We start from the raw sequence: 23,337 nt of genomic DNA, 5'->3' as shown, positions 1-23,337 counted from the left end.
CACTAATGAGAGTGGCTACCTGGAGGATGTGACCCCAATTACAACTTCAGAGCTCTCTAGTCACAACAGAGCGGGTTCAATGGGTCAAGAATCAACTGGGATACGGTCAATCTGGCGCAATCACCCTCACAAATCCGAAAACATCACTATTCACGTGATGAACAGAGCTCAGCAGGCCCGCTACAGTTGAGGCGAAGCCGGAGATACTCGACTTGATTGTTGTTCTAGCTGGACCTATCTTTCAAAAGAAAAAAAGATACAAAATGGGATATCCTGGGAATGAAGATCTACGTGAGACTTGACTCAGACAATAAAGCGCATCAAAAATGCTAGGGAGAAAATGAAGAGATTGCCGCAGAGGCGATATAAATGTCTTACTATTTAGGAGAGTCCAGATTTTGCCACGCTGGTTATAATATGAGCGTTTCGTCTGTAAGAATTCATGGCTACGCAGGGGAGTAAGAGAGAGTAGACCAGCTTAATTGGTGATCTGTGAAGAAGCAAGAAGGATTCATGGGAAAAGAAGATGGAGAGAAAAGGAAAAGGAAGGGAGAAAAAGGAAAGACTCACGAGAAGAAAGATGAATCTTTAGACTATCACATGACTGCCAGACCTCCAACAGAGAACCATAAAAATATTCGGAGAGGGGGAAAGCTTCACCAACCCATGCCAATGCCCGGCGTTTCCCACTTGCTTTGCGCTACTCACCTATTTCTTCCCGGCGCTTCGTGCCAGAACAGCGCTCTACAGGACCAACCCCCGGTCATCTTTCTCTGGATCGGCAGTAGCTCTGCCATGCGAGCTATACGCTATATCATCTAGTGTTGACTTGGACTGGGAACAATCACTTACCAAGTAGATTGACCTCCCAGCCTCTAGACGGCAAGGCAGATTTGAAATCCTGGTCAAAGATATGCAATCTCCCAGCTAGCTCCAGTTCAACCAACTTAGCGCGCTTCGCCTCGTCGGCGTGAGCCAATGTCGCGATGCGCATCATGCACACGGCATCCTGCGCGGTTGGATTACGACGAACCAGGAACCCCCAAGATGCGCCATCCACACACCTCAGGCTAGCCATAATCCATTTTCGAGTCAAGGCTCCCCAAGCTGAAGCTGGAAAGATCCTTGTTGAAGGCAGCAGAAGCAACACTACATGGGCCTCGTGTTCAACCCCTCTTATCGGAGCAGGGTATCAGCAGCGCTGGGTCTGTGGAAAAGAGGGGGGCCGTACTTTCGACCAATCCTCCACCCCAACCTGGTAGCGAGCTGGGGGATGGAGACACTTATAAATGGCAAGGGGATGGCAAAATCACCAAGAGTTCATCATATTCTCGAAGTCTTCTTGACGATTCGGTGAACAAAAGCAATTGTCTCATCATATGGTGCCGTGTGGCCAGTTGTTTTACTACGCAGACAAACTTGAGATTGATTCGCTCGACCCAAGACACAACACAGACTGATTTTGAAACATGGAGACTCCATCACCAAGATTTCTTCCTTTACAAGTCGTGATTGAAAGGAAAGATGGCGCTCTGGTAATGAAAAGTTGCGTCTACCTTGTCGAGGGGACCCGATTTTGTCGAAAGAAATTGGCTGAAACGAGCCACAAGGAAGCCCTACGGATTTGCTCGAGCGTCTTGGCTGAAACATCTGAATCTGGGATTCAGAGTCCTGATTTTCTACAGACGCTCCACAGCTTGGCCAAAAGTCGGCTATGCAGTAGCCATGGCAAGCTTGTGGCATCGGCACTCCTGCAATGGCATGAAGAGTGGAAGCGCGACAGACCTGCAGCAGATGTGACGCACAATCTAGAAAGGACCGGCCGTCTTGCACGTCTAGTTTTTACAGACGATGCAAATTCGAGCCCTTGTGAACGAGACAAGGATGAAGTTGTTCTGAAAACAATTGAATTGGTTCCCAGTGACCATGAATTGTCAGAGTCTAGCTCTGTCGAGCTTGACGAGGATGCGATCACGGTTGCCAGCTCAGCTCTTGGCAGTCCAAACAGCACCTTTGATATGGATTCATTGCCAATCGAATGCGTCCCGTGCACCAATCTTCTGGAACTTGATCAAGTCTCCACTTGGGTAGCAGCGGTTCTCGGGAAACCCCTCCAAGAAAAGGCCAAGAAACTTGGCTGGATTTATGTCATCGGTTTACCCATTCTGGGGGAAGGAATGTACAAGGTGGGATGCACCGAAAACGAGGACCCCCGTACGACTCGATACAAAGATCACAAGAAGTGTTATGGAGAATATCAAGAGATTTTCCGGGCACCGATACAAAATGCCCAACGGGTTGAAAAGGTTCTGCTGGCAGAGTTCCGAAACGAACATCACATGTTGAAGAACCCATGTGGATGCGGTGATACCCGCCACCAAGAATTGCTGAAAACAGATGGGGGGATCCTCCACGAAAGGGTAAAGGCATGGGTGAAATTCTTCGCCGAGAATCCGTATGATAAAAACTCTTCAAAGCTCAGAGGAGACATGATTGATCAAATTCCGCTTGCCGGAGTGAAAGCCTATTTTGATCGCAAACCAGCTTCATTGTTCCACAAGAAAATCAACAAAACCCCCAAGTCTACTACCCCCAAAGCTCAGGGCTCGACGCAGCGGCTCTCAGGCGACTCCCCTCCAGCGTTGGATCTGACCAAATCGTCATCAAGCGCCAGTTTTGGCACTCCCAGCGGCGAGACTTCTGACGAGACTGGACGGATATCAAACGATACCCAGCTGAGCCCGTCCCCGACTCCATCAAAGAATCGTCGAGGCAGTTCGAGGGTCCAAAACTTGAAATCCGAAGATTCCATCGAGGATAAAATTGCCAAAATGTCATCTTCACTCCGAAAGACCCGTCTAAGCTCAACCTCCTCCTCCTCCTTCACCACCTGACGAAGATGTGCCCGGTCAAAGCGCAAGTAGTTGGATATGTGTGGCTCAGTGATAATTCTGTATCTCTCCAGTCTCTCGCTGGACCCTCATTTTGGAATGCCTGGCTCGGGAATTTTGCTATTGTAATCCGTTGAAGCCTGTCTTTCCATTGAACAGGCTGACAAACCTATTACAGAATATCCGCATCTATCTTGTAAATGGTCTAACCCTTTGCGATATTCTGTACATTTACTTCCCAAATTCCCAAGACAAGCGAGTCTCGACTCGAGACTGTACGTAGGTGGGTGATTAAAATGGGAGGTTAGAGGGATGTATGGGGGACTTGCAATATCAAGGTTCTATCCAGCTGGATCCTACTGCGAGGATTCTCATCTAGAGCAAGTAGTTTCGGGAGAGAAGATGGGTTGTTGGTTTATTTTGGAGGGGAGGTTTAAATCTAGGCGGGTTGATTGATTTGGTAAGGGGTGTAGGTGTGGATTGATAGATAGATCTAGGTAGGTAGGTAGGGAACGGGCTTTAGATGCGCGCCTACTGTAGTGGCCGGATTATTGCGAGTGGTATTTCAATGTGATTTATCAATAGACATCGCTTGGGTAGGTACTACTGGTACTTTGATGTTCATCTGACATGGGCATTTATATCATACGCGACCGATTCGGGACTTGTAATTTTTGGAGACAAATCAAGATTTTATCAGGCTGGTAATCACTCTTCCATTCCATTATGTACATGATGTCTTCATTAATCCATCCCAATGTCAAATCCATAATCCATTTGGACCTCTTAACATCATCCATTGCCTTGCTGATCCAATGAGACACCCAGTATGCGGTGAAAATTGATGCATATCACTCATCATCCGATCATCGCAAACTGGCAATCTTGTCAAAGGATTGTCTGAGCAGGGCAATAAAAGGCGAAAATAAACACAAATACAAACAAACATAGGGAAAAAACAAATCAGAAAAATAAAATAAAAAGGAAACTCGTCAAATATACATCTGGTTCTCCATTTTTTTCCCAGGACAACCGTAGTAAAACAAATGGAAAAGTAAACCCAAAAAATAATCCGCTCAAAATAAAAAAAAATTCGTACCCAAAAGTTGGAATCCAAAGCTCCGTTGAATGCAAATTTCTTTTCTTTTCGCACAACTCCGTGACAATTCATAAATAATCCAACTGCACAAGCCCACGTGACAGTACCCGGAGCAAGGCGAACACGAGAGGAATAGAGGAGAGATGAATTTGTCTTTTTTTTTTGGGAGGTTCCCCTTTTCTTCTCTTCTATTCTCATCCTCGCCGATTTCTCCAACCCCGCCCCCACGAATCAGGAAAACGTGGAGCACGGAGACCACACGAGAAAATCTGCGCCTCCCCCCGAGTCCCCACGGGGCCCCACTGCCATTAACGGAAACCGGGGCCGTACACGCACACCGACACGTGAACCTGAAGCGGAACCGGAATTCATCACTCGTCAAACCCGATTCCGAGACTGGAATCCAGGTCCGTGGTCAGACTGGTCCGATGAGCCTCGGCCGAGGAGAATCCAGGGGCTCGGTCCATAGATCGCGAGTTCGTCAAGTGTGCGAAATCAAACGCCTTGGGGTCCGTGTCGAAACCCAAGGCCTTCATGTCAAATTCATAGGCTTTTTCTTCGGCACCCACGCCGGGAGCAGATTGCTCCTGGGATTTGTGGGGGGAGTGGTGCGGGGCATGCTCGTTCAGAAAATCATTACCGGCGTCGTCAAAGTTGATGAGGGCGTCAAAGTCGTTTTGCGTCACTTCAGCGTCGTTGGCCAAGTCCATTAATTGGGTCAGACTCATTTCCGCGTTCAAATCGGGAATCGCAAAGGCGTCGTGGGCGGCATGATTGGGGTTGACATTATTGGTGCTTCCATTCTCGCTGCTGTCCGAGTGGGGAGGAGTGGAGGCAAACAGGTCGGGCGTGGCATGAGTCTGGGTCTGTGCGGGCCCCGTCTTGGGATAGGTCAAATCGGGGATCTGCTGGGCCAAGGAGTCGGGTGGGGGAGTCAGGGTATTGGGGCGAGTCAGGAGATCGAGAGAGTCGTTGAGGGTGGGCATGAAGTTGTTGGTAGTTGAAGCGGACGCGGTAGCGGACGCAGAACCAGAAGAAGAAGAAGCGCCGGCGGCGGCGTTCGCAGAGGAAGTGCGGTTCGGACGCGGGCGGGAGGAATGAACATCTTGCGGTGCGACCGTCAGCTGAATGCCAGCCTTGCGGATGGCCGCTTCGAGGAACGAGGTGGCAAAATCGGCAGAGGCGTAGATCTCGCGCAGGCGTTGAAGGATACGCATGCATTGATAGAATCGCTGCAGGCTGGTCATGCGCACACTGGGATCAGTCGACTTGATGTCGAGCAGGTGAATGATGACGGCGGGAAGGAGGACCGTGACGCCAGTCGTGGGATAATAGCGGGTCAGATCGAGGACGTGCAGGTCCTGGGCAATACTCGTGATCTCAATGGCAGCGAAGCGAACCTTGTTTCGGGACATCTCCTGCAGCTCGGCGTCCGTCGAGGGATAGGGAACGGCCGGCAGAACCTGAGGACGATGCAGGGCGCTGGAAGTGGTCAGATAGACCATCTTGAGCAACGCCCGATGGGAATGGAGAACCTCCTCGGCCTCGGAGAGCTTGGCCCCCCTCGAGGGCGAGTAGCGAGTCTCTGTGGGAAGATTGGTCCGCCAGTCCTCCAACTCTTGATCACATCGTCGCACCTCATATGTCTCGGCCGTCGATTTCTTTGGGACGAGCATCATGGTGGTCTCCATGGTCCCGCCAAACTTGTGGCTCAGCACCGAATATTGAGCGGAGAGCACATGACTCACACACAGGCACAGTTTGGCCTTTTCGATAAACATCAACGCCAACTCCCGCTGGTGGCTGACATTCTGCAGGATTTCCGAGTTGCCGACCATCTTGACGATTTCCGGGGAGAATTGATGAAACTCAAAGTCATCCAGCGTGAGCATGGGGACGTCACAGTCGTCATCCTTGACGCGCATCGGGCGTCGCATGCCCAGCGCAATCAAGCGGTCCCGGGTATAGGTACTCCACCAGATGCGTTTCCACATTCGCTGGCGACGCACATCCATGCGGGAATTGCCCGGGTCCCGATGTAATCCAATGGTATGTGCGAGAGAAAGACTCACACCCATCCAGTGCCAGGTGTCCTTTTGATCGTCGGGGGTCTCGTACCAGTAGGTCATGAGCAACAGCGACTGGACCAGAGAGATGCGGTCCACTTCATAGTCAAAATCATACAAGAGACGGGCACGCTGGAAGAAGATCTTGCGGGCCACCTTGCGGGAGTGGTATCCGGCTGCCTGGAGATGTTTCAAGTCGACAAAGGCCATACCGGCAAACATGACGGCCTGGAAAAGTAGCAGGCTGATCCGACGTACCCCGTCATTTTGCACAATGGTCTCCAAGAACTCCTCCAAGTCCAACAAGGGCATATACGTGTGCACATAGTGGATGTACGCCTTGATCAATTCGTTGCGCAGGGGCACCTCGGGAATGGTGAGCGCACCCTTGGCGGCCAAGTAATCAATGTCCTCTTTTTGTAGTCGAGAGGGCAGACTGCGGATGTAATCTGGCAGGTATGCATTTGCCGATTGTGATGGTCCATAGTTCGGGTCGAGGAATTGCTGGATCTGCAGGGTGGCCTGGTTCAAGGAGAGGGACGAAGGAACTGCTGGATCGGGGATCGTGTGGCGGCGGTAGCGAGAGTCAGAGCCAATTCGATGGGCCTGCGACTGGTCTGCAGTGAACCGGACAAAAGGAACTTGTTAGCCAACCCCATCTTGAGGGGGAGGGGAACGCAACCAACCACGCTTATTTTTTTTTTTTTTTGCTTATACGAGGGTGGGGGGAACGAACAGAGTAAATGAGGCATATGATGGCCATGGTCATGATCGACCGAATTCTGCGACGGAGAATTGGGTTCTCTCTCGGTGAGGCCGTGGAGAGGCCCCAGCGAGCCCGCGGGATTGTCCTCGGAGAGTTCGCCGGGTGATTCGGAAGTTTGGGTGATTTCCATATCAACGCGAGACTTCCTACAAACCAGCACAAAAAGGAAAAAGAGAGACAGAGCCCATGTTAGTCGAGGGAATTGTACATCAGGAAAGAAGAAAGATTCTAATCGACGGACTTCAGGCCGACGGGGTGCGGGGCAAAGAACGAAGGGAAGTGGGAGAAGGAACAGTGCCGAGGAAGATTTTCGGATAATCTGAATGGTGAGGAACGAACTTTCTGCGTTTGCTCTCCGTAACTACACACTCGACCTGGTCGAGGCGACAATTTGTGCAGGGAGAACCATTCTCCACCACATCACAGCGAACTTTGCGAGCTCGGCAGCAGCAGCACGCTTTTGATGCACGGCGTTTCACCGGACGATTCGGGCCCGTCAGACCAGCGACGGAGGCCTTGCGTTTGCCCGCGTCGGGCTCGGTCATGGTGGCAGTTGCACTACTCATGATGGCGACAAGCTGAGTGGATGAATTCACCCAGGCACATTCGGGGGGAAGAAAACAGGATGACAAGATCTGTCCGACGAGAGATTATATTCGGGGACTTGACCAAAATTGAGAGAGGGAGAGGGAGAGGGAGAGAGAGAGAGAGAGAAATCAATATCAATACAAGAACATTCCAGTAGGATGAGTACACCACGAGAAAGAACAGAGAAGGGAGAAGGGAGAGGAGAGGGTTCACGGTGCCGGCGAAGTGTGGAGGGGAGAAAAAGAGGAAGTCTGGGGAAGAAGCCGCGCACGGGGGCCGGGGAGAGATGGTTTAAGTATAACCCTTTTGTGATTGTCCAAGATGGGCGTTGATGGATTTTTACCAGACCCAGAAGAAAAGAGAAAAGAAAATAAAGAAAATAGGGAAAGCCCTCCCAAGGCCAAGAGTATGGAGAAACCGATGGAGACCATGGAGAGCAAGTCCCGCCCTCGGAGACATGTCTGGAGTGGTACATGAGTGTACCAGGGAGTGACTTGTGGAAAGCGGGTACCACCCGGAGGATCACCATCACTTTCGGCGCTCGAGTCGCCCACCTCCACGAGGCTGTGGGACGAAACCGTGGGCGAAAGAGAAACGCCCAATTCCCAGTAACCCACGCAGTGTCGGCGCAGGAGCCCGCTCTCCTCCACTGAGTTTTCTGAGGTCTCGAGTCCTGAGTCTTGAATACCTGGGAGTAGATCGGTGCCAACAAAACCGCCAGTCCCGTCCGTCGGAGTGACTCGGTGGAACGTAACCACCATTCACAACGGTCCGATCGCGGTCTGGGGTGGAGCACATGGACCCAGACAGCGCTTGACTCAAACAGGCAACGGTTCCCCACAGTTCCACACGAGCGAATTTCGCAGGCCCCAAAGTGTGGAGGCCAAGGGGACTGCGTCACGGACGCCAGCCTCGGATTAGCGCCCCCCCCCCCCCCCCTATGGAATTATTGTTTCTCACTCTGCTCCGGGTGTGATTCGTCTGGCCAGGTAAAAGACGCGACCAGACTGGACTCTGGACTGTCGTGTGGGAACTGTGCACTGCCGACTTGATTCAAGATGGCTCCTCTCTAGCTGTTTGGATGAACTTGCCTGGACAGATGAGTGTATGGAGGTCTGATACTGATGATCCTCGTTGAACTGGATCTACATATTGTCCATCTCACCCTTCCTTCCCTGTACATGCCAAATCTTGCAGTGGTTCGGCTATGATCAAGATGAATGCTCATTCATTCCCTCTACATAGGTACTGTTCCTCCTCTCCTGTACAGTGAGACCTCGATGAGAATCCAGGACCAAGACAGGAGAGTGAGTTAGTCAACCAATGCATGAATCGCCAAAGATCTCTCTATCTCTGTGGGCATTCGACAGAAACGCAGTGATACTGTCTTGATCGCTTGCAGATCCTCATTATTCTCCCATTCTGGTTGAGCATGATGATGGTGTTCCCGAGCCAGAGCGGTCCCCTTGCCATCCCTTCCACAGACTCCGGCGGTCCGACTGGTTCTCCGCATGGCGAATATTACCGTATCCGGAAGGATATCTCCCAGACGCTCGGCCCGCTCAGCTACGGGCACCAGCCTAACCCTCCATCGGGACCGTCACGGTGCCGGGGCTCCGCTCCCATCGTCCAAGACGGACGGGTCGCGCCAGTGCTCTCTTGCCCATCGATCTAGAGCATAGTGACCATGATATCATGCAGGCGGGGGACCAGCGAAGACTCAAAAAGAGGTCTTGGAAACTGGATCACCTCATTGTGTTCGCGGAGGGTCAATGTCCAGGAACATTCTTGAACGGTGTTTGGCAACCACGATCGCAAAGCGGGAGAAAATCGCTCGCCTTGAACGACCGATGTGGTGTAGAGGTGTGTCATTGGGGGAGGAGTCGGAGAGAGAGAGAGAGGGAGGGAGGGAGAAGACCCCACCATCAACGATGGATCCAAAGGGGGGCCAGTCACGAGCCACGAGCCACGAGCATCCGCTGGAGGTGGGAAATTGACCGCGTGGCAATTCACTGTTACGGCGGTGACCGCTCACGAGGACATTTGGGACGGACTTGACAGCCTCAGGCACATGAACATGGAAGACGTCCTATTTGAGATCCAAAGCCAGATTCGGGTCAGATTTCGCTTAAGACCAGTGCCTTCTTCCCACTGCTTTCACTTACCATGGCAGGGAAAGGTGCAGTTTGGACTGACTTGAGCAGTTGATCGGTTCGGGGCCGACCTGTTCGGCAATTCTTCCGAAATACACCGACCAGGGAGACATGTTATGTCCTGTATTGGGTACGTGAAGAAGTTCCACAGAAGAGCACATGAGCGCCCTCAAGAGTCAAGGCTGGATCCCAGTGGAGATCAATGGATCCCCACAACTGACAATTTTCGCATCGGTCAGTGGCCAGAGAACTTGGCCACTAAGCCCAATTCAACCTGGCACCTGCAGGACCCGACGCTTTCTCGAGGACCCAGACCACCGAGACCAGCGCAGCAGTCGGTCGGCAGGTTTTTGGTAGTGAATGCATCTGACTTCGGCCAGGCGCTTCCGTCGACAACCGCCCAGCTTTTCAACCGTCTTGAGGAAGACTTCCCTCACCTGACAAAGTCCAGAGTGAAAGGTCCCGCACCGTACAAGATACATAGACACCGCATAAAATGTGTAAACAGGCCAACTCGACCCTCGGAGTATCCGAAATCCTTCCCAGTGCATCGTGCAACAAAGCCATGCAAAGAATGAACAATCATTCCTCATGGCGCAGGGACCAGAACCTGCAGTCAGTGTTATCACGTGGACATTTTCTCACTCCAACTTGCCGAGGCCAAAATATTCCTTGGAATTCAAGAAAATACAGGCATTATTCACACACTCGGTGCCTACATACTCAATCACTCATTCGATCACTCTTCCGAGCCATCACAGATATTTGTATTCAAAACCTACCAAACTCACCCGTCTTTCTACAGGTTGCCCCCTGCTATCACACACACACACACTCTCTCTCTCTCTCTCTCTCTCTGGTTATTAGCCATATCCAGGACTGGCACACAGAAAGATCAGGGGGCAGAAATGAAAAGGAAAAAAAATGAAAAATAAAACTTAATTACTCATGCGCTGCCGTTTCAAACCGACTGGAGACTGGAAAAGGTGGAGAAGACACCCACGGAAAAAGCGGATCCCCCTTCACAACCCCCAGGGGGTGTGGAGGACTTTGTCACACGAGCTTTGCCATTTCGAGAATCCTAGACAGGTAAGACGAGGATGAGAACGGGCGGTTGACCCAGACTAGTTGCCGCCAAATGGTGGCACTACTGTGCATGAGATTGACCCTCCTTTATTTTTGATTTCTGTACAAGCATATCGTCACTGTGCAGGGGGTTGAGGGACAAATGAATTGTGTCATGACGGGACGACTAAACTAGTTCGGTATCTGATTATGCGGCAGGGGAGTTGAAAGGATGATCTTGCCAAACATTCACCAGTTCAGGCCGAGGCGCCGATCCTCGGTTCCACTCGCCAAAGAGGATCGACGTTGAGACAGCACACACGTAACAAGCTTGCCACATGCTACTGGAGTGTCGCAGTTCTTCTCGTCGTGGTCAGGCCGAGAGGAAAAGATTACGGGAGACAGGTAGACAACTTATGACAGCATAGATGATACGTATTTGGGAATTCCTACCGTACACGAGAAGAACACACAATCCTGTCTCTACAAGCGTCCACTAAGATTGACATGAGGGACCTCATGAATGCACAAATGTGGGGGGGTGAGGGATCTATGCAATCCCATTCAAACCATTTAAACAAACTGTCAAACAAAAAAGCAAATAATATTCACGGTATCGTTATTTGAAAAGTCTCTGCAAATCTATACGATTTCGCATCTCGGAAATCATTCCGAACACCGACAAGACTTTTTCACATTCGCCCGCCCCGACTTGCTCGGTCCGCATGTTTGAGCCAGGCATACATCCGAGACTTGGTGCACCATGCTCCTATGTACCATGTCCGATGCATCATGCACTATGCAGAAGTACTGTACCAAATACCTTGGGTAGGAGGTAGGTACCTACCTCTTACCTACGGTACTCATAACTGTAGTCTTATTATTAATCCCTACATCATCTCAGGCTGCATTCTTCGGCTGGAATCCGCCGCACAAAGACATGATTACCAAGTCAACCAGGCCTGGACTTCCTTGCGCGTACAAGCCCCAAAAGTAAGCTTGATTTGAACCTCCCCGAGAAAAACAGAATGAGATTAACTCAACGGGAGAAAAACAACAAATCAAAATTAAATTGAAATCGGAAGAAGTATCGTCAAATCTCTCTCGCTATTCAGGCCTTTCAGGCCCGACTCTTTTTTTTCTCACCCCCATTCTGGAGCCCCATCGAATTGTACATGTTCTCCAGTCCCTGCTATGCTACAGTCACGCTCGTCTATACTGAGCATCGCACGTCGAAATTCTCAAGTTCAAATGACCTGAACACTAAACTCCTCCACACTCTTGATAGTCCGGAGAGGTAGGAACTAGGGACTGACCGGGTCGTGATATATTGAGTTTGTTCCAATGAATCTACCCTCATACTTGCCACATAGTGCATCAACGACAATTTAAGATGATGGGTCCCACCAGAACAACCGCCTGCTGCAAATCTCAATTTTTGATGGAAAACGCCGACAATCGGAAACCATTCCAGATATCTCCTCCGTAGGGCAGATTGAAGATGTTACCAACAAGTAAAGTAAGTCAACAAGATTCGCGTACATGCAGACAAGGCTTACCCCAAATGAACCCGATTCCGCCCGGCTGTCCAGCGGTACACTGTCCATTGACTTGAACAATATGTACAATTTCTCATTTTGACTTTTGAAAATTTCTACTCCGTCAAAGTCTGATTGGCGACTCCTCAATGATAGCCCCTGCCAGATCTTGATCTTGGCACCGTGCCGCGTGGTGGAGGTCGAGAGAGGTCAAAGTCGGCGCTGGCGGTGCGTGGCAGCGCCCAATGCTGCCGCCCTAATTGAAGCCAAAGAGGGAAGGGAGGAACAGGGTATACAGTTTCCCTGTACCTGTTCTCTACTGTAAGAGTAGGTAGTTGTAGAGAGGGAAGGTTGGTGGGGGGGGTGGAGTGTCAGTGCGAGCCATGAGTGACTCGTATGGAGCGTGGAGAGACCAGAATAAGACCATTCCGTTCGTCGGCGGGGGGTTCTGTGGTGATTCAAATTTGAGAGAGTCGAATGTGCGCACGCGGGAGATGGCTTGAACCATTCGGATTCTGGTTCAGGTGCGTTTATGATTAGAGGCCGATTAGGTATTGGAAATTTTGGACTGCCTCTATCGATTCTCCCCCTTTTCTCTTTGAGTACTTGCTCATACTGCGATTCAGCAAGTTCAGAAAAGGTGCCGATCTTCGGAGGATTCGGTTTGCGGTCATGATGCACGTCGCGCTGCAACGCAACCTACGTGGCCAAGTATGTAATCACAAAGTGCATACATACTGCAGGAATATTGCTCATGATCCATGGAAGTCTATTGATAGGATGGGCTGTGTGATTTGTACCTGACACTGGGGACGAGGATCAACAGATCTAGGCGGGAATCTGAGATGCATGCAACATTGAACATTCCACCATTTAGAATGAGTCATTCACCCTTCCATCAAAATTGAAGGATCTTCTCGGTGAGAGAGAAGGAAATCACGCACTCGGCTGGATCTCGTTTGAGATTTGAGATGCAGTGACTTGGTCAAGCGAATCGATCAACTGATTGGTGTATACGGTACGGAATGGATGAAGCCACGGGGCCCGCCTCCACGCTCGTGTTCATCCGAATCCAGTGGAGGTTCCTTCATGTAAAGAAATCTCTCAATTACAATTTCACCCCCTTCCTTCTGGGAGTCTTGCTCTTTTCCAAACTCTTTACACAAGATGACACCGGCAGAGCCTCAATTAGAGGGCCATGCAGTCCATCCGTGCCGATCGATAGATTAAATAGAGCTAGCTTTTATCTATCTGTATCTTGCATCACCAAATCTCCGAGATAATTTCCTTAGAACAGCGGAAGAAAGTCTTATTACTCTCGTATGCAGTATTGCGCGCAGATTACACTATAGTGGATATTCTACACTCCCCGTATCCATACCATCTTGAACCACCCCAACGCAAGTTCATCGGTCCCAAGATGCAGATGCACTTTGCAAACCACGCCTCACCCGACCAACTCATCGCCCCCAATAGAATCCCCTCCAATGATCCAAAGCCATTCCCACTTTTCCCCCATACTGCACCGGCGCACCTCCCCCAAATTCTAGCACCTTGTCGAAAAACGTGGATTGTGGGGTGGGAAGAATATGATCACGCGGGCATGGGGAATCTCGGGGAATTGCGGGGGACTCGGCTGAAATGGTGGGATGGTATGCCGAGTCGGGACTCGGAATTGGTGTGAGAGGCTTTTTTTTTCGTTTTCCTTTTTAATCAATTGACGGAATGGGAACGAGATGGTGGTTCAAAACTTGGCATGGTCCAGATCTGTTTGGGACTTTTATCTTTTTTTTATATATATTAATTGATTGATTCACTGATTCATGTGTCATACTATTATTTGCTTTTGTGTCGGGTGGGCGAATTTGATAATTTTGATCGGACAAAGTTGATCTCTTTTGGCACGTCAACTTTGGTCGAGGCGTAGACGTGATCTGGTTATTTGACTACATCACATGTCAGGCTGGACAATTGGAAGATGATGTGCATGGTACAGAATCCAACGGATGGGAGTCACTGGACCTCAACTAGATCCATGGTATATCTTGAACCAGGATATATTTCAAGGCCAGACGGGACAGACCCTACCTAAGCGTGAAGCAGATCTCGACAATGACGCATAAAAAAAAAAACTAACCCTTTGATGACTTGCAATGAATCTACGTGTCCAACTTGAATTGAATCAACAATTTTACGAGGGGTACGAAAAAAAAAGCCACTATCGAACCAAGACACTTCTAATGATACAACCACGATAACAATAGATTCGCACAAGGAAGCTTTGAAAAAAAAGTATTCCCGCCGCCATCAAGATTTTAAATCTGAAATTCAAGTGCAGGACTACTCGAAGATCATATTAGATCAAAATGATTATGCCCCGCAAGGCCTAGAAACATAGGAGACTTCAAAAGGCAAACGATTCTACCCGACCTCCAAACCTTATCTCGATGATGAATAAAAAAGAAAGAGAAAGACAATCCCACCCCTCCTCCTCGCTACCCCCGACTTTATCCGATCAAACACGAGCTTCGAGTCTATGCTGTCCAGTCAGACTCTACACATTAGATCGGAAAACAAAGCTTGCGCGCACTTGCAAAGCTCAACAAGTTGAAAGACATTTTGATTGCCCAGTACAGTATTGTAGGCGGCTCTCGGATCCCCCTACCCCCCTCCTCTTGCCCCAATTCTCCCTCCCCAAGACGTGGCGGGATCCATCCAACAAAAGGGCTCCGATGCTGGATAGGCCAATACTGGTGCACTGTGCATTCACTCCAAGGTACAACTCCAGCGTTCTTAGAGAATTATGGAGACTGGGGATTATAGATTGAATCGCCCATGTATCATGTTAAAGGTCCTCTTCGCTGCTCTTACAGACTTCTTGGCAGGTCACACCTGTTCGACCATGGTATAGAGGACATTGCCACCTCCTATGTACGTCCCTCGTACCTACTACCTAGTACATACAGCACTACTGTTATATTTCAGTGGGTAACCCCATCTGACGACGTAATTCATCGACACAATACAATCCCCAACCCCTGGTCCACCAACAACTTCAAGTGTTCAACTAACCATGCAATAAGATCCAGTTCCGTACTACACCATATCCAGCCCATGTAAATCGCCCTTACATCCCTAAGTACCTTATGTACCTGCCGATCTGACTCCTTGGTTCTAGACATTACTGAACGGGGTTGCCGAAGTCGGCTCTCCCCTCCCCCTCCATTTCGTGTACGTCCTTGGCGGCGGGGAAGAAGAGAGTCCAAAAAGAAAGCAATTAGGAAGGGAGCAGGAGCGCATGGTGGTGGGGTAATGGAACGTGTGAATCAAATTGGAATTGGAGAATGGAGAACGGAGAAAGTCCGAGAATGAAAATGGATTTGGAGATTTGACTTGTTTTCTCCAAATTGGTCCAGCGACGAATAGAAAGGTGGGGGGGTGGCTAGTACTTCAGATTTGTTTCTGTCATCGCCATTGTCCGCTTAGGGGCTGGATTCATATGGAGAGGGAGATAGATGTGATCCTGGGATGATGGATGATGGTGAGGGAAATATCTGGCTGTTGAACAATGCCTGTTAGATAGGATCAAAGTCGATGAAAAAAGAGAGAAAAATAAATAAAGGAAAATGAATTGAAAAATTCATCTTAAATGATCTACGTTGAGCTAGGGAAGGAGTTTGCATTGCAAAGCCAGACTGAATTTCCATCCCCTCGATTGAAAAGATTGCTCTCTAGAAATAGAAGGTGTCCTCATCGTATGCGTCTCGATATTCAATGGGTCCCGAAAGGCTCTGCAACACTATCCCACCTAAACAGTGACTCGTCTTAATGAATTGCTTCCAACTAGTGGCTTGCATGTCAATAGACTACACAGGTAATCCCTCCATCTGTTGACAATGACCGCCGTCCAACGAACCAAGTCAGATTGAACCAGATTGTGTGCAAAGGGAGTTGAAACCCATGAATTTGTTCATATCACGTAAAAGCATAAACATCGTAACCAAAACCCACCAATCCAACCAAAAATGACCAAAGCAACAAGTCTTCATCAGCATCACCGATGGTGAGAACACGAAGAAGACCGAGGTCTATCATCTTCCAGATAAACAAAGCACGCGCCATAAATAAACAATCCACGACACAGAGGGAATATCAAGTATCTCCAAGAAAAGGAAGAGTGACCAAATCAAAAAAGAAGTCACCAGCACCAAACACATATCCAATCACGAGACACAGCACCAGACCAGAAAATCAATACCCTCCAAACAAAATGATGGGCCAAACTCCACGACCATCCCTATAGTCAAGTCCCTGACGTTTGTCCCTCTTTGGTATTTTCCCACCAAAAGCCATGTCCATCCCCGAGTAAATATGAACAAAAACAAGAACAAGGATCAAAGATAAAAAAAATCAAACCACTCCTCATCAAAATTTCATGTCCAAGACCTCCAAAAGGCCCGAACCACTCACTCAATAATAATCTCTTTAAACACCACCGGTACCACGACCCATCCGTTCGATTGAGCTCATGATTCCACCTCGACCAGGCGTGGGCATCGCAATGCCCGACTTGTTTCCACTCTGACCTCGTGAATGACCAGCCGGAGCACCAAATCGAGGAATCCGTTTCTCTCCTGCTCCAGCAGCCCGCATCCCACTTGATGCCAGACCGGGCCCCGACGAAGAACCAGATCTCGAATCGGAATGCGACCCAGCCCGCCCAACGCGGGGATTTTGTCGTTCCGCCACCTCAGGACTAACACGACGTTCCTCGTCATAACCACCAGCAGAAGAAAGAGAGACTTGACGCTCACGGTCACTCTCACGTACCTGGCTTGGCTCATGCGACGCAACACCCTGCGCAGGTGCAACACCACCCTGTTGCATCGCAAGCCATTCATCCACAGCAGCGACAAGTTCCCCTTTCTCTGCACGTTCAGACTTGAGCTCCGAGCGGAGTCGTTCACCGTCTTCTTTCAGAGCCGCAATTTCATGCTGCAGGCCCTGGATCTGCGCCTCAAGCCCCTGTTTCTCCGCCTCATACTCGTCGTTCTCACGCGCCCCCATGTTGGCATTCGCCGCAGCCATCGATTCAGCTTGCGCCGTGTCACGTTCAATGCGTAACCGGTCGCTCTCTTCCAAAGCCGCGGCCAGCTTCTTCTCCACTTCACGAAGACGTTTCTCCCATCGGGTTTCGTAGCTCTTCTTCAAAGCAGCAACCTTAGTCTCGTGCTTGCTCTTATACAAGGTATGCAGTTCACGAGCAACCTTTTCAACGGCTTCTTGGACCTCCCGCGCAGTAGCTTCGGTAGATTGAGAGGCTGGCCGAGACTCAACACCTGAGTTCGGCCGGGGCGCAGATGCCGCTGAGGATGCACGCGCAGAGGTCAGCTGGGTCTCGAGTTCGACCACCCGTCCTTCCAGATGCTCCTTGGACTTCTCCGCCTCCTCAGCCCGGTGCACAAGTCGCTCTCTTTCGTGTTCTCCGTTCTCCAGCTCGTCTCGGACGGAGCGCAAAACGGTCTCCATCTCCTTGCCACGACGGTCCCATTCCGCCTGTTCCATCTCCAACTCATCCTTTCGAGCAGCTTCATTGCGGACTTCTTCAAGAGCTTCGCCTACACGGCGTTCCGCATCAGCCACAGCAGTCTTCAAGCTCGCCACCTCGGCTTCCTTGCCACTCAGAGTCGCCTTGAGAGAAGAGATCTCAGACATGAATCCAGATTTGAGTGATTCCAGTTCGCGAGGGGTAATTGAAGGAAGAGACCGCGGAGTCGGAGCCGGAGGGATATCGAAATCCAGTAGAGACGACATCTTCGAGGGGGTTCGGATAGACTGGCGCATAGCTCGCATGGGAGACCGTCGATTCGGCGAATAACGGGCGCCTGGCATCGACTGACGCGGGTAAAAGTTCATTTGGTCCGTGAGATCAAGCAGATTAGACGACTCGGCCCCATAGCCCACATCGCGAGATTCTCTGCGCCTCGGCGTCGGAGACCCCACTTGCGAGCCCGCATCCAGCAACGCGCTGGCCCGGTATGATTTCCGCGCAGTGCCTGGAGTGGAAGGTGCAAGACTGTGACGATACGCACTGGCGGATGGAGGGCCAGCGAGATGACCCACACTGCCACGCATAGCCTTCACAGGTGAGTCGGCTCGTAGTTTGGCAAAAGAAGTCATATCGGGCAAAACAGAAAAGTCGCTGAAGCCAGTGTCGTCCACGGGGTCATGGTCTTCTCCACCGTGAGCAGCATGCATGTCTGCTCGCTCAAAGCGCTCGTCGTCTTCGTCGTTGTGTAGAACTGTACTCATCCCTTCGTTGTGTCGGTCTTCTACCACGCTGTTTCCAACTGTTGAGCGATCGTAGTTGTCGCCAGTGGCAGACTCGTAGCTTTGATTGCGAATGACGCTCGGCTCTTCCTCAAAATCTGCGTGGATCGCCGGCGAAACATCGCGGCTCACCATTCCCTTCTTGTACCTCTCTTTTTCCTCTGAATGCTCGTCATGGTCGTGAGGTGTTTGGTCAAAGGGGCGTTTTTGAGGAGTCGTGGAAGCACGGTGGTTCTCAAGCCCCAGAGAAGCACGAGGTACCGCGCGAGCCTTTGGCGGGCTATTTCTGGGGGCTTCGGCTGTTTGCGGGCCAGAGGACCGTCGAGACGCAGTTGGAGACTGGGAAGCCTTGCCAAATGACTCTCTCTGTAAAACAAGCGATTCACGGGAGCGAATCTTGTCATTCGCGATGACCGAGTCGCGGCGGGCAGGCAAAGCCTCATCGTCACCCAGCTTGCTGCTCATAGCCTTGCTAGCTGAAAGTCTCCTCTCAAAAGTCTGCTGTTGCAGTTCTTGAGCACGGCGTGCGGCAATACTATTCTCCCTGTCATGGCGAAATGGTGATTCACGCGGACCTTTAGGAGACTGAGTTGGCCGGCCTCCGAAAGACTCCCGCTTCAACACTCTCGTTGCACTGGAGCTGGTCATTTCAGCAACGATCTCCGGGCGAAATGGTGAGTTAAGAGCATCTGCTGGAGCATTCCGCATCATCTCTTCCCTGGAAATGACTTCCTTCTGGACTGGCGATCGCTCTCGCTCCTCAAAAGTATCCACCCCATCATTCAATTCCTCCTGAATATCAGGCCGAAATGGCGAACTTGCCTCCTGCTCCTCCTGCTCATCCAGTCCCTCCATCACCGGCGACCTTGAATTCGACATGTCTCGCGCATGCTCATACCCCACATCGTCCTCATGCACGTCAGCACGGAACGGAGAACTGACCGGATCTTCGTAGGCAAGTCGCCTGTCCAATCCGGGCGACAATCTCTGAACATCACGCAGCCGCTCCTCTCCCTCTTCCTCATCCTCCTCCCCCCTCTCGTCTTCAATATATTCTTCCTCATTCACGTCACGAACATTGGGTCGAAACGGCGAACTCGGAGGCTCATCCTCTTCCTCAATCGCGAAACGATGGCGCATACCAGGGAAAGAGGAATGCGGATGATTCGTCTGCGGGCGCATCTTCTGAAAATCGACCGTGTCTTCACGGGCTTGATACCGGAATGGCGAACTCGCGGGTTCTTCATCTTCCACGTCATCTGGATGTTGGCGATTATCGTAGTCTTGCTCATAATTCTGATCATCATGGCCGTTGTTTTCGTCATTCTCGTGGAAATCATTGCGTCGATCGTAGTCGTGGCTCGACAAGTAGTTCTCGGCATCATCTTCAAGCACCGCCTCGGGACTTTGACTGCGCGTATCATCGCGAGAGCGCGTCCATGTTTGCTTCAGCGGACTGGATAACATCCCAGGCTCTGCGCCGTTTAGAGGAGCGTCGATGGGTTTGGCGAGAAATGGCGAAGACCCAGCCATCGGGGATCGGACTCGGGCATTCTGGTACGATGACGATAGCGGGGATAATGGTTTTGACATCTTGCAATCCCTGGCTCTGAAGCCTCTCTGGTCAGATGTCTCTGAAGAGGGTGTATGTGTGAGAGTGGGTGTGTGCGCGCCAGGGAAAGAACAGTGTCGGCGACCGGGCAGGATCCTCACTTGTTTAGACGGCGCGGAGCGGAAGCGGGACGGTTGCTATGTAAACAGAGCTAATCCTATTTAGGAATAGTCGGCTTGAAAAAAGTTTTATGAGCCTTGCGTGCCAAGACCGATGAGGCGTACGACTGTCGCGGGGTCTAGAGTAATCATTGAATCAATAACATCAATTACGGAGTATATCATGTGCAGCCCAAGCAATGATGAGAAAGCCAAAAGTAATGTATAATAGAGCTCTTCATTCTGGAGATCCTTCTCTTCCAGGTCCGTAAACAGCCAATGAATCCAAACGCCGAACGTTATGCAAAAACGCTCGCTTGAAATGTGAAAATGGAGGGGACCAAAAAACCCCGATCATAAAAACCCCCAAATTAGCAAAACACCGAGACCCCGATTATCGAACAGAACATGACAATCTAGCCGTGGATCACCCCGCGGCAAATTTTGGATAAAAAGCAATACAAACTCCTTGCATGCATCTCCTGAACCGCACATCCAAAAAAAAAAATTCCGCCCTTGACACAGAGTGCCTACCTTCTTTGAGCACCAAGTTGTATCTGTCACTGAGCAGCAGTATTTCTCAACTCGGCTCCCGGGGCAGCCTCTGTGGCCACGTCCGTCACAGTGATGTGCACCACCTCGTTCCGTGGCTGCTCCGATACAGACATGTATCGGCATCGAGCAGCAGGAGTGATAGTGGCCGTCGAGTACTTCTTCTGATGAATGAACCACAGCTGCACAACGCCAAGGAGTGCAACGAACGAGCTTCCCCACCAAGCAAGTGCAGTGCAGCCAATCTCCACGCCAGTACTGTAAAGATATCCGGCGACGGGAGGTGCTACCGTGCGCGATGCGGCGCCAGCCGAGGCAGCCAGACCGTTGATCTTACCGAGCACCGAGTCAGACGGACTAGCCTGCTTGATGAGAATGAGAAGAACCGGGTAATCGATAATCGATAGGATATTTCGAACGATCAAGCAAGCGTAGATTCCCGGGAAGACGAAATTCCGAGGCAAGAGGGCAATGAAGGGAACCATAAAATAGGCAATAGGATGGAGGACCGTCACAACGACAAACAAGCGCCACACACCAAGCCATTGGGCCAAGGCAGGGAAAATCACGCTTTGAATGGCCAGAGCGATGATACCGTCGGTTGACATGATCATACCGACAGTCTGTGTCGAAAGGCCAACGCCACCTGGAATGTCAAGGAACGAGTTGTGACCCGTCGAATGGCCGCGATTATTTTCGTCCTGAAGGAAAATGGGCAGCAGGTGGTCATAGGTCATGGAGTGGTAAGTGAAAATGGCCAGCGCAACGACTAGCATAGTCACCCGCCAAGTGAAGGCTTTGGGCTTGGTGGTTTCCTTCCATGCTTGATGCGATCCGTCCGCCATCACATCCCAGTTGGTGTCTTCGTGCAGGCTGACTTGGTTGAAGGTGCCGTAGGACTCGGCGCGAAGATCGACCCCTGCGTTCGCCGTGGCACCTGATGTGGCAAGAAGAGGCTGTTCGGCTGAGGTATGCTCGAAGAACCGGTGAGCGCTGTGGGGTTGCATCTCCGGGTGCGTTTCGTGAAGGAAAAGCCATCCGCCGATGATACTCAAAAGCAGCATAACAGAGCAGACGAGATTGGGAAGAAGATAGGGAAATCGTCCAAAGAGGCCGTCCGCTGGGAAGATAGACGGATAGCCCTCTGTAGGTTTCGCGAGCAAACCTCCAATCGCTGGAATTCAGAGGAAACAGATTCAGCGCTGGGTCGAAATTGAAATTATTGAAAATCAGCCGCAGGAAATGGAGAAGCACTGACCTGGTCCAATGATAGTTCCAATTGACCAAACAAATGGCATGATAGCATAAGCTCGCGCTGTTACATGGGTTGTCAGATCGTTCGACTCTTTGTGTATCTGGGTGCGACGGAACGGTCTATAGGGAATGCCAGTACTTACGTTCATGTTCAGGTCGCTTGACCAGCTCCCCGACCATTGTTTGAATGACCCCGATGTTCCCGTTGAGTGCACCGCCCAGCGCTCGACCGAGCAGGGCGACCCAAAAGTTGGGTGCAAAGCCGACAAGGAGCAAGGAGAGCATGGTACCAAAGCAACCCGAAAGTAGCACAGGTTTGCGACCAACGCGGTCGGACAGACTGCCCCAAAACATGCCGGTCATGGCCTCGGCAAGAGAGAAGGCGGAAATGAGGACACCAGCATAGAAAGAAGCATCACTGCCACTAGCCATGTGGAAATCCTTGACCATGACCCATGAGTATGGGAAGATGGAGGTCAGCGCAATCGGCTCGGCGACGCGACATATTGCTACATGGTGTGAAGGTGATGGTCAGCGGAAAGTCATCGAGGAACCTCCGATCCATTATGACGAGGGCCTGGGTGACTCCATCATCTATCGTCGCGGGAACTCAACAATCAGACCTACCGAGAAGAAAGAGCTGGAGGGTGGGGAAGCTGTCGTCCGGCGAAGTGAGAGATCTTGGATCTGGTGTTAATACCATCGCTCTGAAAGAATCCCCGAAATCTTACGGCTTGGCGTCTCAACGAACAAAGTGTCGAGTCGAGACTTGTTTGGCGAATGTGACTGCCGATTCGGTAGATTTAAAACAAAGGATACGATGGCTAATGGTGGATTTTCAAGGGCAACGGGTGAGCGTGGAAGTGATTGCGCTCTAGCGAGCAAACAAGTGGGCCGTAGGTAGAGGCTGGTGTGAAAGGAGGCGTGGAGTGAAGAGTAAAGGGTTGAGTGTGAAGCGTGAGGATGGTAAGAAAGAAGATTTCAGTCACGGGGAAGGGAGAGAACCGAAGGGAAAATAAGAGCAAAAGAGAGAGGGGGGATCGAAAGAAGAGGCGGAGTGAGGAAAAAAAAAAGAGTCGGATTTCCATTACTCGAAAAGTATCGCCGTACCAAACTCAGACCTGCAGGGCAGTCGGAACCAGACCCGCCTGGTGGCCGGCTACGTTGACATGTGAACTGGACTGCCATCCAACACACCTGAAGGACCGTCGCGGGTTCACAGATCATAGTCCATTTCTGATCCATGATTCTGTCCTCTCAAAATTCATGAGGCATTTGCCTTGATCCTCCGCGTTCCTTTTGGTTCTTGGATCTACTAGTTATAG

General features: G+C 50.7%; 5 protein-coding genes across 5 annotated transcripts; 2 read left to right on the top strand and 3 right to left on the bottom strand.

Annotated features, from left to right (window-relative positions):
- Positions 1-1,469: 1,469 nt before the first annotated feature.
- Positions 1,470-2,894, top strand: POX_c04399 (uncharacterized protein; the record flags this gene model as incomplete). Its single annotated transcript, XM_050113279.1, has 1 exon — positions 1,470-2,894. One exon carries the CDS (start codon positions 1,470-1,472, stop codon positions 2,892-2,894), a length of 1,425 nt encoding a protein of 474 aa, XP_049970835.1.
- A 1,467-nt stretch (positions 2,895-4,361) lies between these two features.
- POX_c04398 (Cutinase transcription factor) lies at positions 4,362-7,388 on the bottom strand (the record flags this gene model as incomplete). Its single annotated transcript, XM_050113278.1, has 3 exons — positions 4,362-6,673; positions 6,793-6,968; positions 7,162-7,388. 3 exons carry the CDS (start codon positions 7,386-7,388, stop codon positions 4,362-4,364), a joined length of 2,715 nt encoding a protein of 904 aa, XP_049970834.1.
- Positions 7,389-9,182: 1,794 nt separating this feature from the next.
- Positions 9,183-9,407, top strand: POX_c04397 (uncharacterized protein; the record flags this gene model as incomplete). The annotated part of the gene is made up of 1 exon (XM_050113277.1): positions 9,183-9,407. One exon carries the CDS (start codon positions 9,183-9,185, stop codon positions 9,405-9,407), a length of 225 nt encoding a protein of 74 aa, XP_049970833.1.
- Positions 9,408-16,651: 7,244 nt separating this feature from the next.
- POX_c04396 (uncharacterized protein) lies at positions 16,652-20,089 on the bottom strand (the record flags this gene model as incomplete). The annotated part of the gene is made up of 1 exon (XM_050113276.1): positions 16,652-20,089. One exon carries the CDS (start codon positions 20,087-20,089, stop codon positions 16,652-16,654), a length of 3,438 nt encoding a protein of 1,145 aa, XP_049970832.1.
- Positions 20,090-20,766: 677 nt separating this feature from the next.
- On the bottom strand, positions 20,767-22,715 carry POX_c04395 (uncharacterized protein; the record flags this gene model as incomplete). Its single annotated transcript, XM_050113275.1, has 4 exons — positions 20,767-21,932; positions 22,017-22,073; positions 22,156-22,521; positions 22,640-22,715. 4 exons carry the CDS (start codon positions 22,713-22,715, stop codon positions 20,767-20,769), a joined length of 1,665 nt encoding a protein of 554 aa, XP_049970831.1.
- Between the last annotated feature and the right edge of the window lie 622 nt (positions 22,716-23,337).

The sequence above is a fragment of the Penicillium oxalicum genome, chromosome III, assembly GCF_001723175.1.
Source record: "Penicillium oxalicum strain HP7-1 chromosome III, whole genome shotgun sequence".
Taxonomy (NCBI): Eukaryota; Fungi; Ascomycota; class Eurotiomycetes; order Eurotiales; family Aspergillaceae; genus Penicillium; species Penicillium oxalicum.
Note: the sequence above shows the minus strand (reverse complement) of the source record. Positions and strands in the feature narration are given on the sequence as shown.